Source organism: Chiloscyllium plagiosum, unplaced genomic scaffold (assembly GCF_037043375.1).
Source record: "Chiloscyllium plagiosum isolate Xiang-an unplaced genomic scaffold, Cpla_swu_hap1 HiC_scaffold_27, whole genome shotgun sequence".
Taxonomy (NCBI): Eukaryota; Metazoa; Chordata; class Chondrichthyes; order Orectolobiformes; family Hemiscylliidae; genus Chiloscyllium; species Chiloscyllium plagiosum.
Genome location: NW_028270165.1, coordinates 68,889,761 through 68,906,530, shown reverse-complemented (window position 1 = coordinate 68,906,530; position 16,770 = coordinate 68,889,761). Strand labels below are relative to the sequence as shown.

At 41.4% G+C, this 16,770-nt stretch overlaps 1 gene segment (V, D, J or C); it reads left to right on the top strand.

Annotated features, from left to right (window-relative positions):
* The first annotated feature begins 7,589 nt into the window (after positions 1–7,589).
* LOC148144533 (T cell receptor alpha variable 1-2-like) lies at positions 7,590–14,482 on the top strand. The segment is given in 2 exon segments: positions 7,590–7,650; positions 14,166–14,482. Coding segments are annotated over 2 exon segments (378 nt in total).
* Positions 14,483–16,770: the final 2,288 nt, after the last annotated feature.

Here is a 16,770-nt window from a genome sequence, read left to right as displayed (position 1 = left end):
CATACGGAAAACAGCTGAAAAGAATTCTCTTTACACTGGTATTACGTGAACCTCCATGTGACAGCTTTTTGTTTCATCATGGAATCTTCAATGAAAGTAACGTTATCCATGACACACGGAGAAACTAAAGGCATAAGGGAATGAAGGTGAAATCAGATTAACGATAGTGAGAGGCGAACAGACGGAACGAAACCGTACCAGATGGGCGAGATTGATATGAAGTACTACATGGGAATGGTACTGAAAATTTCACTGTTATGTTGAAACTGTATACATTCATGCATTTGTCATTAAGCACGTATACGCACTGACACACTCACATGCAAACACATTCATACATACACAGAGCCTGGTGCCATGCTTTGTTCTAAACAGATAAACACAGTTCTATGTGATCACATCGATGACGAGCGAATTAATTCACCATTTCCTCGGTGTACTCGAATCAACAACTTCAGTGAAACGCATTCTAAATACCCACCCACTTGTAAACTGCTGACGTGTTTCCAGATATTCCCAACTCATTCCGTTGTGGTGGAGGTGTGGATGTGAAAGTCGACGAAGGAGAGCTTTCTGCCAACTCACTATCTACAAATCACATTAAAAAACAGATTGTTCAGAGTGTCAATTAGAATGGATTCTGCTCTGTGTCTGTATGAGAGCTGAGAATCTGTAATGTATTTTCTCAGCAGCTTCAGGAAGCTTTGGTTGACAGTTTGATTGTGGTTAGGATGGTTTTGCATCAGTGCGTTCTTAAGCTCCTGAATGCACATAATAACTACACAAGACTCTGCAGATACATCAAAATGAAGACCAATCTATGATCAAAAAGCAATTTTTGTACAGGGGAGAGACTGTTATCATCACTGTGTGGTTCCTCAAATCACAGTAATACACGACAACATCAGTCAGCTGCAGTCTGGTGATCATTAGACTGGTGAATTTCTTCGAGGTCTGAAGTACTGCAGCAAAGTGATCTTTTGCAAACTTTGCTTTATTTTCGCCGGTTTCAGAATATCTCTTCAGTATATATTCGGGGTGTGTCTGTGCACTGCTGGTACCAATCTAATGAATAATAATTTTCTGTAGTACCATAGGTGCAACTCAGAGTCAATGCCTCTCCTTCTGTCCGAGCATGTGAGGAGATAAACTGAGCGACTGAATCTCCATGACTCAGGTCTGAAATTGGCAACAGATAATAATTGTAAAATGTCAGGCTGGTATCAACTAAAATCATGGTTTAAAAAATGAATGTAAATTGGATTTTCTCTGCATTTACCTGTCCGAATTGATCCAAACACAACCCAAATGCGGAGTAACCACATTGGTTCTATCCTCACTATTACAGGGCTGTCAGATATTTGAGGACACCCATTCCAAACCTCCACCTTCAACGTACTGCTGCACTGACTCTGGATGATCCCATGTCACTGCCTGTTTTCAGTCGTGATGCTTAGAGCGTGAGAAGAAGAGAGCTGACTCTCAATATATTGACACTCCCCAAGATGCGTCGTGGTCATTGGTTTTATCACAGGTCATTCTGGAACGAAGGCTTTCATCTATGATAAGCAATTTCACAGATTCCTAGTGCGACTGAACTCAAGATTATTGTGATAAACCAGGCATTAAAATTGGCCACATATGACACCCACGTGATATAAGTCCCTAATGAAAACCTTGTGGACCAACAAACCATGCACTCTCAAAACACAATCCCTCAAATCCAATCTGCTGCATTACTGAACTCAATTTCAATCTTTATCCAGCAATATTTCTGAAATCATTTTTCATAATGTTTCCCTTTATTCTGGTATTCCAGGGCTATTTCCTGCATGCGTGCTCACGATAATCAAGCATGCCTTTCTTGGTTCGTTTCAGATCTATTTAGTGAGCTGTGTTTCACTTTCTTCCTCCACCTCTCTGGGTTTGTTTTCTGCCTCGATTAACACAGAGGCCTCTCAGAACAGGACCAGTTTTACCTGTGATGAACGTCACAGTTGCTGTCTTAGAGGCAAGCACGCCTGATATCTGTGCCTGGTGTCTGTACGTTATTTACATTACGGTCTGTTTTATTTTGTGTATTGTCTATATGACCTTTTGCATGTCCATGTGTTTCACGTGTTTGTATTCCAAGATATTTGCATATGTGTGCTTTTGCACATGTGTGTTTGACTTTGAACAGATATAAATATATATGTATCTGCATTTGTACCTCTGGGCATGAGTGTATTTTATCTGTTTATATGTGTTTGATTATGTGTTGTGTGCCTGTGCATTCCTGTGTAAGTGATCAAGTGTGAGTGACTGTAAGAATGTTTACTTGTGTTTATTGGCTTTCCTGTATTCGCAACTATGTTTCAGTGCGTTAGCAGCTTCGGTGTTTGGTGTCATGCCTACCACAGTGTCTGATTTTAAACAGGGTTAAAATAATTGGAAGATTTATCTGCAGCGTTTCTTCACATTTCTAATGTCAATGCAGAAGTCATTAGTCGTTCCCTGATACATACATTGTTCAGAGGGATGATCCTGAATGAAAGAGTGAAAACAACTAGCAGCCCTGTTCCCCTCCCATCTGTTCAACATGACACAATGCCACCCTCTGTGGTAGATGTCCATTTCTTCACAAGAGGATGATAATAACCATTCAGGATTCAGTCAGATGGAGGATATAACCCCATTCAAACTCAAATTAAATTTACTCACATGCAGAGTGATGCGCCGTCTTGGCTGCTCTCCACTCACATGTCAAGTTGAAGTTCATCAATTTACTCATTATATTTTTTTTCTGTATTTCTCTTTGCTTGAATGACTCGTGTTCAGAGACATGATTTCCGCATCTCCCATGCCAGTTTCTAGGAGTCACAATTTTTTTAAGCAGTGGTTCTGGATGCATTGACATGTACACTCTCAACAGATCACGCAACGTGAATGAGATTAATCCTTAAAACTGACTAAAGTTTAGATTATCGTCAACTTCAACTGTTCTGCTCATGCTGTTATACACATCACGTAATTCTTGCTTTATTCATAATGATTAACAGGTCAGACATGGATCTCCAAACATGGACTCTAAATGTGCAGCCATTTCCCGGAAAGCAGCTCAAACGTGACACAAAATCAAATGAGTTTATTGGAGGGCGGGAGATTGAAACACAAATGAGGGAAAGTGTTTGCGTTTAACACCATCAGAATCATTCTTCTATGTATAGGCAGGATGAATTGGCAGGGAGACATTCTGGTAGTTTCCTTTCCATTGTGTCAGGAGACTTAAAATCCTCTATCAGGTTGAAATGAAGACTTGGCAGTGCATAGGCAGAAATGTTGCTCCCCTCAATGAGGTTGTATCTGAAGAGAAGGCATAAAATCTTAATATGGATCCATATATTTGAGAGACAGGTAAAGAGGAATATATTTTATCAGATGGCAAAAAATCCATTGAAGTATTGACCACAGATGTCAATATACAATGAATAATCGAGGCTGTGATGTATTTTATGAGTAAGATAATCAAGACTTCTAGAAGATAGGCAGGAATGTGAAGTTCAAAATGATCAGATCAGCTATGATATCTTCGAAATTTGTAACCAATTCTATGGACTGAATGGCCGATTTCTTTTTCTATGTCTCAGATTCTGCAGTCTTTATGACTGCGACCAAATAAGAATGTAGGCACATGTATATGCCCTTTAGACAATTAGTTGTTAAGATTTGTCATGCACGAGCAAATTGCTGGTAGAAAGGGAAGTAAAAAGCAGTAATGAAAGTAAACAGCTAAACACATGCATACACATGACGTTGAAACTACCAGTTCTGTGAAAGCAGTAGTGAAGAGAACACGATTGAGCAGTAGCAGAAATACTAGCAGAGCTCTGAAGGGCAAAATACCCCCCTTTAAGTTTAAACTCTTCTTAATCGCTGAGCTGTCGTCAATGATGGGCTTATTCGTGCTTTGAGAATCAACGGAAAATACTTCATTTCCTCTTGTGGGTTTTTGTACAGGTCTGGATTTGATCTTTTTCACTCTGTCCCTGCACAATAATATATTGCATTGTCTGACATTCTCAATGTTCTGATATTTAAAGTAAAGACGTTGTTTGATACATCTTTGGAAGCAGTGACTTGTCCTATAACCTCTGGATTGCTGTTGCTTTCACTGTGGTGCCAAACTAGCCATTGCAGACCATTCCCGGGGTGTTCACTGTACCAGAACATGCTGTAGCTTCCCAGATCGACCCCGCTGGTTTTACACGTCAGTCTTAGAGATTACCCAGGGATCCCTGACTCTGCTCCTGGCTGAGTGAACATCACCTCCAACTCGGCCCTAGTAAAGTAAAGTGACTCAGAGTTGTGTACTTCTCCACGGGAAGTGAAATAACAGGGAATGAAAATGTCTAAAATGTGGAAGAAACGGAAATTGGAAGTACGCACTCGATAAAAAAGCAAGAAACAAAAGCATAGACCTCAGCAACATAGTCCTTCCTGCAGCCATGTTATATGTGATAGTCTGGCCTCAGGTCACATATAGACAACGCAGTTTGGCGGATTGTTGGATTCTGATCCTTCCTCACAGGCGTTTATGAATAAGCAGAACGGAGGGCGTGTTTGAAGATACAGTATTGGTCGCCTAATATCGACGTTTGATGCAAATAATACAAGGTCCTGCCCATCAGTGGGGGCTGTGCTGCAGCACCATCTATTGTCAATGTTGTGTGAATAATTGAGCTCACTATTGCCCACTCAGAAAATGATTCCATATCAACATACATATGGTCAGTTGTGGACGACAAATTGGCTCGGTGTGGGGACAAATAATCGAATCTCTTTGAGGATTATGTGTGTGTTCCATGCTGAGATGGCAGAGTGTGTTAAATGGGGATCACAAATATGATCACTGAGGCATTTACAGCGGTACTTTTAATAGAATTACAGAGCTAATCTGTGTGGCAATTTTAGAATTTTGACTGTGTGGGAATGATATTCACACTGAGTGTCTGGATTGCACAGATGTAAGTGTAGGAATGAAAGATATGGTCAATGTGGGGATTTTAAAGGGAGTCAGCGTGGAGAGTTGACTTGATTTGGTTTAATTTATTGCCATATTTACCTAAGTACAGTGAAAAATATTTGCTTGCGAGTACAGGCAGACATTGTAAGCAAGAGCATACAGATTGTCCGGTGGAAAAATACTCGAAGAGAGTAAGGTATACGGGTTACAGGGCACATTACATGCACTAGTCAAGATCAACTTAATTTGAATTTAGCGAGTCCATTCATCTGTCTAATACCACCAGGGAAGAAGTTGTTCTTGAAGCTGCTGGTGCATGTGTTCAAGCTTCTTTATCTTCTGCTTGATAGTTGGGGTTGCAGGAGAGCGCTACTCGGGTGAGATTGGTCTTTGATGATATTGGCAGCTTTTCCACGGCTACGAGATGTGTATATGGAGATCATGGATGAGGGGTTGGCTTCCATGATGGTCTAGACTGTGCACACTACCTGATTGTTATGATCCTTGGCAAAGCAATTGCTGAAACAGTCTGTGATGAAAACCAGACGGTATAATTTGCATGGTGCATCTGTAAAGGTTGGTGACGGTCCTTATGGACATGCCAAATTTGCTGAGCTGCCTGAGGAAGAAAAAGCTTTTATGTGCTTTCGCGATTGTTGCATTTATGTAAGAGGTCCAGGGTAGGTTGTCGATTATCTTCACTCTTAGGAACTTGAAGCTCTCAACTCTACCAACATCCACTTCATTGAAGTAAATAGTACGTGTCCGCCTCCTTTCCTGTTGAGGTTAATATTCATTTCTTTAGTTTTTTCGACATTGAGAGAAATGGGTGTTGCCATTGCACATCGTCATCAAGCCCTGTATCTCCTTTCTGAAATCTGACTCACCATTTTTTTGACATCTGTCCTCCCAGTGGTCTCGTCAGCAAACCTGTCAATGGCGTTTGTTCAGAATTTGACTGCACAACCGTGGGTGAATAGGGATTATAGTAGGATGAGAAAGATTCCTTGGTGGTTGGGGGTCTAGTGTTGAGTGTTATCCTGGAGGTAGTTCAGTTGTCTACCTTCACTAATTGCATTCGATGGGCCAGGTAAGAATCTAGTTGCAGTGTGTGGAGCTGGGATTTGAGAATTGGAGTTTTAATAGCAGTCTGTAGGGGATAACGGTGTTAAACGCAGAGCTGTAACCAATAAGCAGTTGTCTGATGTAGATGTCCTTGTTGCCCAGATTTTTCAGGGATGAGTGCAAGGTTATGAAAATGGCGTTTGCTGCGGACCTATTACATCGGTAGGTAAATTACAGAGAATAGAGGCAATCTTTGAAGCTGGAGTTGATGTGGTCCTTCACCAGCCTCTCGAAACTCTTCATGACTGTGACGTTTGAGTGACGGGATAGTAGCTATTAAGGCATATTGTATGCGCTTTCTTAGGTACTGGGATGATTGTCGTCTTCTTGAAGCAGGTGGAACTTTAGCTTATAATTGGGAGAGTTTGACGATATCAGTGCATGGCCAGCAATCCGTCTGTTCGATTTCCTTGGGTTGAGCCACGGAATGACGGTTCTGGTGTGTGCAGCAGTGACAGAGCGAGCAGTTTGATCCATGGCTGTCTGGGCAGATGACACCACTCAGATGGCATTCTGCTCGAACTGTGCATAGTAAGCAGTGAGCATATCAGGGAAAAATGCATCTTTTTTTCTGCTATCGTGTTCTGCTTCATTTTGTATACCATTGAGTTGATTATGTCTGCCACAGGCAATGCGAGTCCATATGGTTGGTTTGGGCCCCGTACTTGGTCTGGTAATGCCTCTTCGTATCCACGATGGTTTTGCCGAGGTCGTACCTCACAGACTACAGAGATCATTGGTGGGAGGATTACTCAGTTGATCAATTTAGAGATAATAATTTAGGTTGGTATGGGCATTAGTTGGGTGGATAGTGTGGAATTTTAGAAGCGGTCAATCTGAAGATTACAGAAGTGGTCAGTAGCCGCGCGAATGTGGGGATTGCAGAGATGCTCGATTTTTGCAGATAACATAGTAATCTATGTCGCAACTTTGCTAAAAAAGAAACCTGAAGCTATATCAAAAATGTTCGGACATGCTTCACATGGGGAACAAAAGCAACAAATTCACATATCTTTTTTCCCCCTCAGATGTGGGCGGCACGGTGGCACAGTGGTTAGCACTGCTGCCTCACAGCGCCAGAGACCCGGGTTCATATCCCACCTCAGGATACTAACTGTGTGGAGTTTGCACGTTCTCCCTGTGTCTGCGTGGATTTCCTCCGGGTGCTCCGGTTTCCTCCCACAGTCCAAAGATGTGCAGGTAAGGTGAATTGGCCGTGCTAAAATGCCCATAGTGTTAGGTAAGGGGTAAATGTAGGGGTATGGGTAGGTTGCGCTTCAGCGGGTCGGTGTGGACTTGTTAGGCAGAAGGGTCTGTTTCCACACTGTAATGTAATCCAAAAAATCTAAATAACAAAATAAGAAAAGAATAAAATAGTGTGAGAATGGAACCAGGAAGAATGTTGGAAAGCTGAGTCAAACATCTATGGGACAATGATTTGCTAAACAGTTTGGTGAGAATGGCGACAGAAAAACGATGCCTGGAGCTACAGGATAGGCACAGCTTCAAAGTAGGAGAAAGTGAGGAGAGCAGATGCTACAGATCAGAGTCGAGACTGTGGTGCTGGAAAAGCATAGCAGTACAGGCAGCATCCGAGGAGCCAGAGAATCAAATATTTGGGCATAAGTCCTTCACCTGGAGTCATTCCTGATCAAAGGCTTATGCTTGGAACGTCGATTCTCCTGCTTCCCAGAAGCTGCCTGGCCTGCTATGCTTTTGCAGCACCACACTGTCGACTCTAATCTCCAACATTTGAAGTCCTCACTTTCTCCTGGTTGATTTCAAACCCACTGCGAAGCTTCTTCCAGGAATGCCAACTTTGAAAAGTTTCCCCTCCTCTCTCTCTGCAGTCATTCCTGATGAAGGGCCTATGCTAGAAACTTGCATTCTCCTGCTCCTCAGATGCTTCCTGACATGGTGTGCTTTTCCAGCACCACACTCTCACCAGTTTCAACGTAGGCATTTACCTAAAACCCCATTAATGTCTGTCTTCGTAGTATGATTGTCAAACAGTCATCAATCGATGGATCGGTGGATCTAATAATCTGTTTCTCGATATATCAACTTTTCTCTCAACCTATCTGTGTGTCTATTTTTCTATCTGTCTATCTACCTCTCTTTCTGTCTTTCTATTGCTGTGGACTAGGTCAAACCCTCAAAACATTCTTAAGCAGACAGCCAGGACTGTAACTTTGCAATTTGTTTCATAAGTATATAGTGCAATTTTCCCGGAGTAACTTAGCGACATTGACTACCAGGTTTTAAAATAGGCAACAGTCAGATCACAAAATTAGGAATGAAACATAAAGAACAGAATAAAATAACAGCCAGTGAACTCCGTAAATCCAAACTAGACTTAATTATGTGGTTCTGAATATGTCCAACAGTCCCAATAAACAAAACCTTGAAAAACAGAGCAAAAAAATTAAGCAAAGGCTTACAGGTCGAAGTTAGAAGGCAGAAGGAGAGAGAATTTAACAGCCTGTTTCGACACAGCTCGACAGTTGAACTTCGAACCAAGTCCTGAGTTGAACTGCTCAACTTGCGAGCTGCTCACACCCCCTTGACTTATACAGGTTACTTCTAAAAACATAAAAACTTTGTCTTAAAGTCTCATCTCCTTACGTATAAGTTTAAAAAAAACTTTTCATTTCTGTACCAAACCCACATGTTTCCTAGCCCGGAGTGTTTTGTGGGCCCACAGAAAAGTATCAAGGACACAGTAATCTTGCAAAAAGAACCACAAAATGATACCAATCAATATCAAAAGATGGCTACATTTTTAAAACTCTTCATATAAAAACTAGTAAGTCGTCTAAAATACACATATACACTGCACTAACTGCATACATGCAAACAGAAACAACCACGTGCGAATTTAGGCCGTGGCACAGCCACCAATGAATGCCTCCATATCTCATTCGAGTCTCGACAATGCATCGGCAATCACGTTTTTACGACCAGCCACATGCACATTTGTCAAATTGAATGGCTGAAATGGAAAGCTGCATTGAAAAAATCTGGTATTTTCGTTCTTAGATTTCTCCACAACTATGAATGGGTTATGATCAGTGTTAATAATTGTCTCAGGTGCGTTGCTGGTAACTGAAATGTTGTCATGCCAACAATATGCTCACAGTCTCTCCACCGTTGAATATTTCTGTTAATGAACGGTCAATGTCCTGGAAAACTATCCGATGGGTCTTTCTATTCTTTCGTCGTCCTCCTACAACCACATCCACAGAACAGAACATAGATTGGAAAAGCTGTTAGAGTTGGAATTCGGTTCTTCTGCATCATTACAGGTTGACGAGGTGACAGGTTCAGGAGGAATTAGGTCAAAATCTTTAATAATACTATTTTGTCTCCATAATCATTGGCTTACAAAATTGTACAGTAGAAACAACTTTACAAACCTACATCTGATGACTTGACTATGACAGAGAACTGCAAAGTGTTAAAGACCGATAGGCAATATAATATATATGGTGCAATTCTGAGACATGTTTTCGATTTAATTCTCAATTACACCTTATGAATGGTGTCCACTTTTTGGGAGTTCTGAATTTTAAGATTCCACTTAATCATAGCTAACACTATATTGAAGTGAAATTCCAGAATTAATAATGAATGTCGTGGAATCTAGTTAATTCTCTACCTGATGAACAAATTCGATTGGCGATTTTTACAATGTGATAAAAGTCTAAACTTTAATAATAACCATGCCTTTCTGCATGTGTCTGAAACTATCTCATTGTAAGAGAATTTGAAAATGCGAGTGAGGACTGCACAATGTGCAGGAAGCCTCTCTCCTTCCAGAGACATGTCAGAAAAATAGTCCTGACGATGTTGTAGAGCTTGTTTTGGGTTGGGTCAGTCCCCTGAGAAGTCTTGGAACTCGGCTGTGGTGTGGAGTATGTAGAACTCCAAAAATTCCGACCTATCCTACTGTGCTTCAAATAACTCAGAAAATTGCCAGCTTTGTGTCCGGTCCCCATTTTGTTAGTGTTCCTGACGATTCATTTGATGAAATACAGATACAGCGTTTGCAAGTGTACTCTTGGGTTTTGATACCCTCTGTGAATTCGTAAAGTCTCTACTTCGAAAGGCAACAATACATCTAACTGTATCAACGACGGGGAAATTTGATCATATGCTACATTTTCTGATAGAACGAAGAGGTATAATAATGTGCTTGTGCTCTGGCCGTGACTGCTGTCTGTTCTCAATATATTTGTGTATCGGTCCACAGCGCATTGTCCTTTGTGTGTGTAGGAGATCTCTACTCCTCTCTACACCATGCTTCAACTGCTCGACTCTGTGGGAAAGAACATTGCAGTATACTTTGGATTCTGTCAGTGATCTACTCACAAGACAAGTTCCTTCCACAGCCAATTATTGTACAACCTCAAGTCCATTGCATTGTGTTTACTTTGAGACTGGGACAATTGCCTTAGGCAGTGCAGACAAAATTTAAACAATGTTATTGTGGCGTGGGCTGTTGCGCTGTGAAGGTTTTCAGCAGCGTTTTGTTAATTCTATGCTTAAAAATACGGCTCTTACTTAAACTCACAGGCGATTTGAAGTTTGCCTAAATGGCAATGGAATCTTAATGCTTCGGGATCAATATACCTTTATTCTGAAAATCGAAACATGCTTCCATCTATCTTCGTCTCCAACCAAGGGTTTTTATTGGCTCGGTGTCCTCTGGTTCTGCTTTCATTCTCCTAGGCTTTTGCTGTCTACTTCAAAGACGTTTTGCACAGGGTTTGCAAAAGCTTCACAGATGCAAAGACGTTGGGATGAATAAAGAAACGACCAAAACGAATGGATTGTTGAAAGGCCATCGAATATGATAGGCATATAGAGAGACGAAGAGCCAGGGAGTCTATAATGTAAAAAGCGAGTGTAAGATGGAGGAACGCTTTAAGAAATTATCTAAGAGATTGTGATGGACAGAAAGAGATCGAGAAAGATGTTAATGTAGTGGGCGACAGAGGGAGAAATATGAGGAGAACAGTATAAAATGAGGGCATTGATGGAGTCAGAAATAAATAGGAGGGAGAGAGGAAGAAAGCAAGAGAGAAAATTAGATGGATGTGGATATAAAGGAAGAAATGCAGTTTCAACCACATGATGTTGGATAAGTATGACAGTTAGTTGCTTCTGACAGTTGCTCAGATGATGTAAGAAGCGATTCACCACGTCGAATCCATCCACAGAAGCAGAGGAGTGATAGAGGAAGATCCAGACAGACATAGAGACACACGGACTGACAGAAGCAGAGAAATTAAACTAATACCACACAGCAAAAATGAAAGACTGTCACAACGAGATAAGGATACCATGAGAGGACAAAATATGAAATATTCTGAGAGAAGTATACAAGCCACGATATTAGCTAATCACATCTTTGGACCGTGCCTACAATTCAATAATATCATGGAAAATGTTCAACCTTAAATTAACCATTCAGCGTTATGGGAAAACAAAAGCAAAATTCCATCTGCATTGAATTTAACCAGCTCTGTTATTGACACTTTCAAGTATTAAACACTCTGAAATATTAAGGTGGAGAATCAAAGCATGTGGGTGGCACGATGGTTTAGTGGTCAGCACTGCTGCCTGACAGCGATAGAGACTGTGGTTCAGTACCAGACTTCCACGACTGTCTGTGTGGAGTTTGCACATGTCTCCACCATCTGCATGGGATTCCTCCGGGTGTTTCGGTTACCTCTCCCAATCCAAAGATTTGCAAGCTAGTTCGATTGTCTACGGGGAATGTAGGACTGCAGGGATATGGTAGAAGTATGGTCTGAGTGAGAAGAATGTCGTCGAATCTATGTGGACTTGATGAGATGAAAGGCCTGCTTTCACACAGCTGCAGTTTTGCATTCTATGCAAAGTTATGAATGCTTAAATAATTCTGTCAGCGTCAGTCGACAGCTCGTTCAAAAGCCGTGGATGGGCAGAAGTTCCCCTGAAAGAGACAGGTCGGTGCGTTGGAAGTGTTCAGGAAGGATAAGGAGAAGGAGGGAGCATTAGCACCTGGCCCACAACGATTCGAAGATTGGCACCATATCTTGATCTTGACAGAAAGTCTCTGATTCTCTGAAGGAAATGGAGTAAAGGCGTTTTTGAGTTCCCCCATCTTCGTTCACGTAAATATTATTCATTCATCATGCTTCGCAAGTGTGGCAAATGTTCAATTTTACAATGTCTCATATTCTCAGTCCAACCCCATGGGGGCAGAGTAGATGTTAATACATTGAGTTTTTTTTAAAAAAAAGACGATCGTGGAAATGGGACCAAAACAAACAGAGAGCTGAAGACGATGACGAAACACGGTGGAAGGAGAATTCCAGTTAAACACAAACAAAGTGAATGAAGAAGTGTGTAAATCCCAGTTAACAAAGTCTGAACAACGATGCAAAACCCTTTCAATGTGAGGAAAGTAAGCTGAGTAATGAGGAGGTAAAATGCGATCACAGTTAGCTGCTGGTAGGGATAAAGAAATACTAAAGGCTTAGTTGTCCTTGATAGGAAATTAGTGTATCAATGAGATTGGGCTTTAGGATCACCCTCGTTCTTTTTTTTTTAAAATAACCCGATGCATACACCCCAGCAAGAGTGCTAAACTAATTTATTTAATCAGAGATTTTTATTTAGGATTTTGAATGCACTGCCTGGGAGAGTGCTGGACAGGAATTCCAAAGCAGGATTGAAAAGAGAATGGATACGTATTTAAAAGTTTGCAATTTGGAGATATAAGGAGAAATGTTGAAGACAGGGACAAACTAAGTAGCTCTTTCAGAAGCAGAAATATGTGTGATAGCCCGAATGGCCTGTTTCTGAGCTGTAAAATTTTATCGTTCCATGAGTGTATGATATTCTAACTGTAAAGTGTTTAACCTCTCGATTAGCCTCTCCATAACTTTCTCCATGCTCTTTGTGTCAACCTCTATAGATGCCTTTCGATATAACATCGTGCCACTACAAGTTTGGCGTTTGTATATTCGTGTTACTCCTCCAAATCATTAGTTTTTTGAGAAATAAATGTGACTCGAGGACTAAGCACTGTGGCACAACTATATTCACAGGTTGGCATTCTGAAGCGCCCTCATCTTCTGTACTTGCATTTTTTCTTCGATCACTGAGAAAATCTTTCACCCAACATTAGGCAATAGCTCAGTGGGATTGTCACTTTTAATCCGATATGGCAGATGGCAGAGTCTGAAATATTTTTTTGAAAACAAAAGTCAAGATTTCAGAGTTTAATGATAATCATGAATTCATGTCATGTGGTTGGCTGACACTCCGTCAGTTGATTATTTCCAGGTAAAATCTTCACAGGCCCATTAGAACGCAGGAATGCTCATGCATTAGACAGAGATAAACGGCACTGGCTTAAATTCAGCAACACTATTCCTCCCAGTGGTGGGATTGAGAAGGAGAGTCGCTTATAATAAGGTCAACCAGAAGGCGAATTCATGCCTCTCGGTTCATGGTACTCTCCATCACAAACCAGGCAGCCTAGCTAAGCAACTCTCATGCACGCAGACAAATAAGAACATACATACAATACAAATACATTCACGGGGTGGATGTGTGCGTGTGGACTGCGGATTGGTGGCAGTGCTGGTACCTGAGATAGATGCTGGGTCGTCAATATGTAATGCAGTTATCACTGAGCTGACGTACTCTATTAACTGAGTGACAGTAAGCCAATAAGCTCTCCTCCTCCAGCCCACGTTGCTCCAGAAAATTACCGCTGAACCAAGGCAGTGAGGTGAGAGCATCCAGATTCATGACAACTATACGTTTAGGGCAGAGTTTATAGGATTGATAGCTTCAGCTATGCCACTGTCCAGTTAAACTGAAGACAGCAACAATACAATCAGCATCTGGTTTGCGTGGGGAGCATTTCTGATAGGTAAATTAGGAGGAAATGAAATTTACATTTTGTTTTTTGACATCATATTTTAAACTAACACTAGAATGACAGTTTACAATTGATCTCTGTTTTTGCTTTCAGACCTGAGTCATAGTGATTCTGTCATTCAGTCACCCTCGTCAATTGTTCAGACAGAAGGAGAGGCAGTGACTCTCAACTGTACCCATGATACTATATTTGGCAGGAATGCATTACTCTGGTATCGACAACACGAAAACATACAGCCTGAGTGTATTCTGTGGACAGATACAGACGGTGATGAGGTTAAAGGAAGTTTCGCTGAAGATCGCTTCTCTGCAGAACTTGAGAACTCCAAGGAAGTCACCAGTTTGACTATCACTGAGCTCGAGCTAATTGACTCTGCCGTGTATTACTGCACTTTATCAGACACACGGTGATGAGAAACAGTTTCACTTCTGCAACAAAATATTGCCTTTGGGATGTCGTTTGGCCTCTATCTGTGGCGTGTATGTGAAGTCCCGGACAACTACAAAGTGCTGCCAGAAGCACACCGAGAGGAAACCAAAGTAACCTCTAATGAAATGGTCAGCCAACTATACACTGGCGCTGCTGAGAAAATAAAAACTGCAGACTCCGAGCACACTAACTGTTACAAAAGAGAATCACTTGTGAGCACAACAATTCTAAAACCTACTCTCAGCAATCTACTTTTGCGAGATTTGTAGAGAGAGATTTGGATTTCAGTTAAAAGAAGCAACCCAAATAATCAGTTTGAATTTAACGTGAATTATTCCACCCCGCCATTCTGAGAAAGAAGGAACCAAAGATTAGTCTGTTAGTTAGCCAGGTGTTAATAAAATATTCTCGCATTGGGATACTGCATGAAGTGAAGCAGGCATCGAGGAGAATACAAAGGTTGCGCCTGTTTTATGAATCATTCACTCGCATTGTGAAATTTGCACAATATGTTCAAGCCATCCATGATACAGAAACTCACTCTGAGCAAATAAACCCTTTGACAAGGTGATGCTTTGAATCTGGGGTACTGACACTGGTGATTGAGAAAGGGCTGTTAAAATTAAGAGGCTGTTAAGCTTTGGGAAACGAAAGTGGGATAGAGAAGAAGGCGAGACTTAATCCATTGAAGGGTGATGCATGTAACCAGCAGACGGAGAAAGATAAACAATTCAATACCTTACAGGGGCAGAATTAGACAAATTTAACCATTGGAACAGCTCTGTCACAACAACACGTCGCCAGCGAATTGATTGTGTCCAGCTTGAATGACGAAGTGTGAACGACTGGAAACAAAAATTCAAAGGTTGACTCTTTCGAGTTCAAACAGATGGTTAATTGCCTATTCAAACACGTTCCCAGATTTCAATATAAGTGCAACGGTGGAAGGTAAATTACTACTCCCACGTTTGGAAACAGACTTGATGACCTTTTGCAGTGCTTTTTGCGACACATTATCATCTGCAGCTTCTTGTTCCATTGATCAGGGAGTAATTGCTTAAGCCACCTCTGGGCTTCCAATTAACAAGAGTGTTTATTGCTGGATACTGAGGAGATTCTTGCGGTTTCTAGGCCTGCTGCACACTTAAATCCAAGTAAAAAGATTTCCATCACAGTCACAAATTTTGAGCCGAATTTACCAAAACACAGCACGTGCCAGAATGCAACATTTTCCAATAATTACTGCAAATGCAACAAATCCATTATCCTGCAAAAATCTCATCCTATGATGAAACGTTTCGGAGATTTTAAAAACAACGAGTTACCGTGGATTGTAGTCAATATTATGATATCAAAAATGAGATCTTGAGCTGCACACAGAAAACGTACTCACAGACAGACATGTGTGAGCTACAAAGACAATCGAACGGAGTCATTAAGACATATGGTTTGTGCAGGTCTCAGGCGCTGTGAGGCAGCAGTGCTAACCACTGTGCCACCGTGCCGCCCACATATGCTGAAAGTAACAAGAAGGTTAAGATAGATAGACCATAAGATTGCAAATCATATGGGCAAAAGAACATACAGTCATCCACCGAGAGTGCTATGCAATTCAGCTAGAACATAGCTGATCTGATCATCTTCAAATCCAGTTTTGTTTTGCATTTACCCTATTATCATTCACTATACTTGGAAACCGAACCTCAACTGGCCTCTGTGGTAAAGAATGCCACAGATTCACCACCATTCGAGAAACAGAATTGCTGCGGACCGCTGATGTAACTACCTGAAAATGACAGTCATTCAGGAATATATACTCTGGTCTATACGCACCCACAAGGTGAAACACCTCTCTGTATCTATACGGTTAAGGGCCCAAAGAATCTTCACTTGGCGGGGCGGGTAAGTGGGTGTAGGATGCTGATGGAGGTAAGATGTTGATAGTTCACATTAAGTGAGCGAAATGTGAGAATGGCAGAACAATGGCGTGCTCCCTGCCAGACCTAAAACGACAGACAGTTCCAATAGAATAGCGGAAGGGAGGCAGGACATGACAGCAAGTTGAAAGAAAGGGATGTAATGGGAGCAGCTTCACAATTTAAACGTGTTGAACTCAGTAACAAGTCCATAAGGCTTTGAAGTGCCCAATGTGAATATAAGATGTTGTTCCTCCAATTTCAGCTGTGACTCATTGTGACAACGCAGCATGCTGAGGACAGGCATGGGCGCATGGCGACCAGGACGTTGTGCAAAAATGACCGGCCATGGG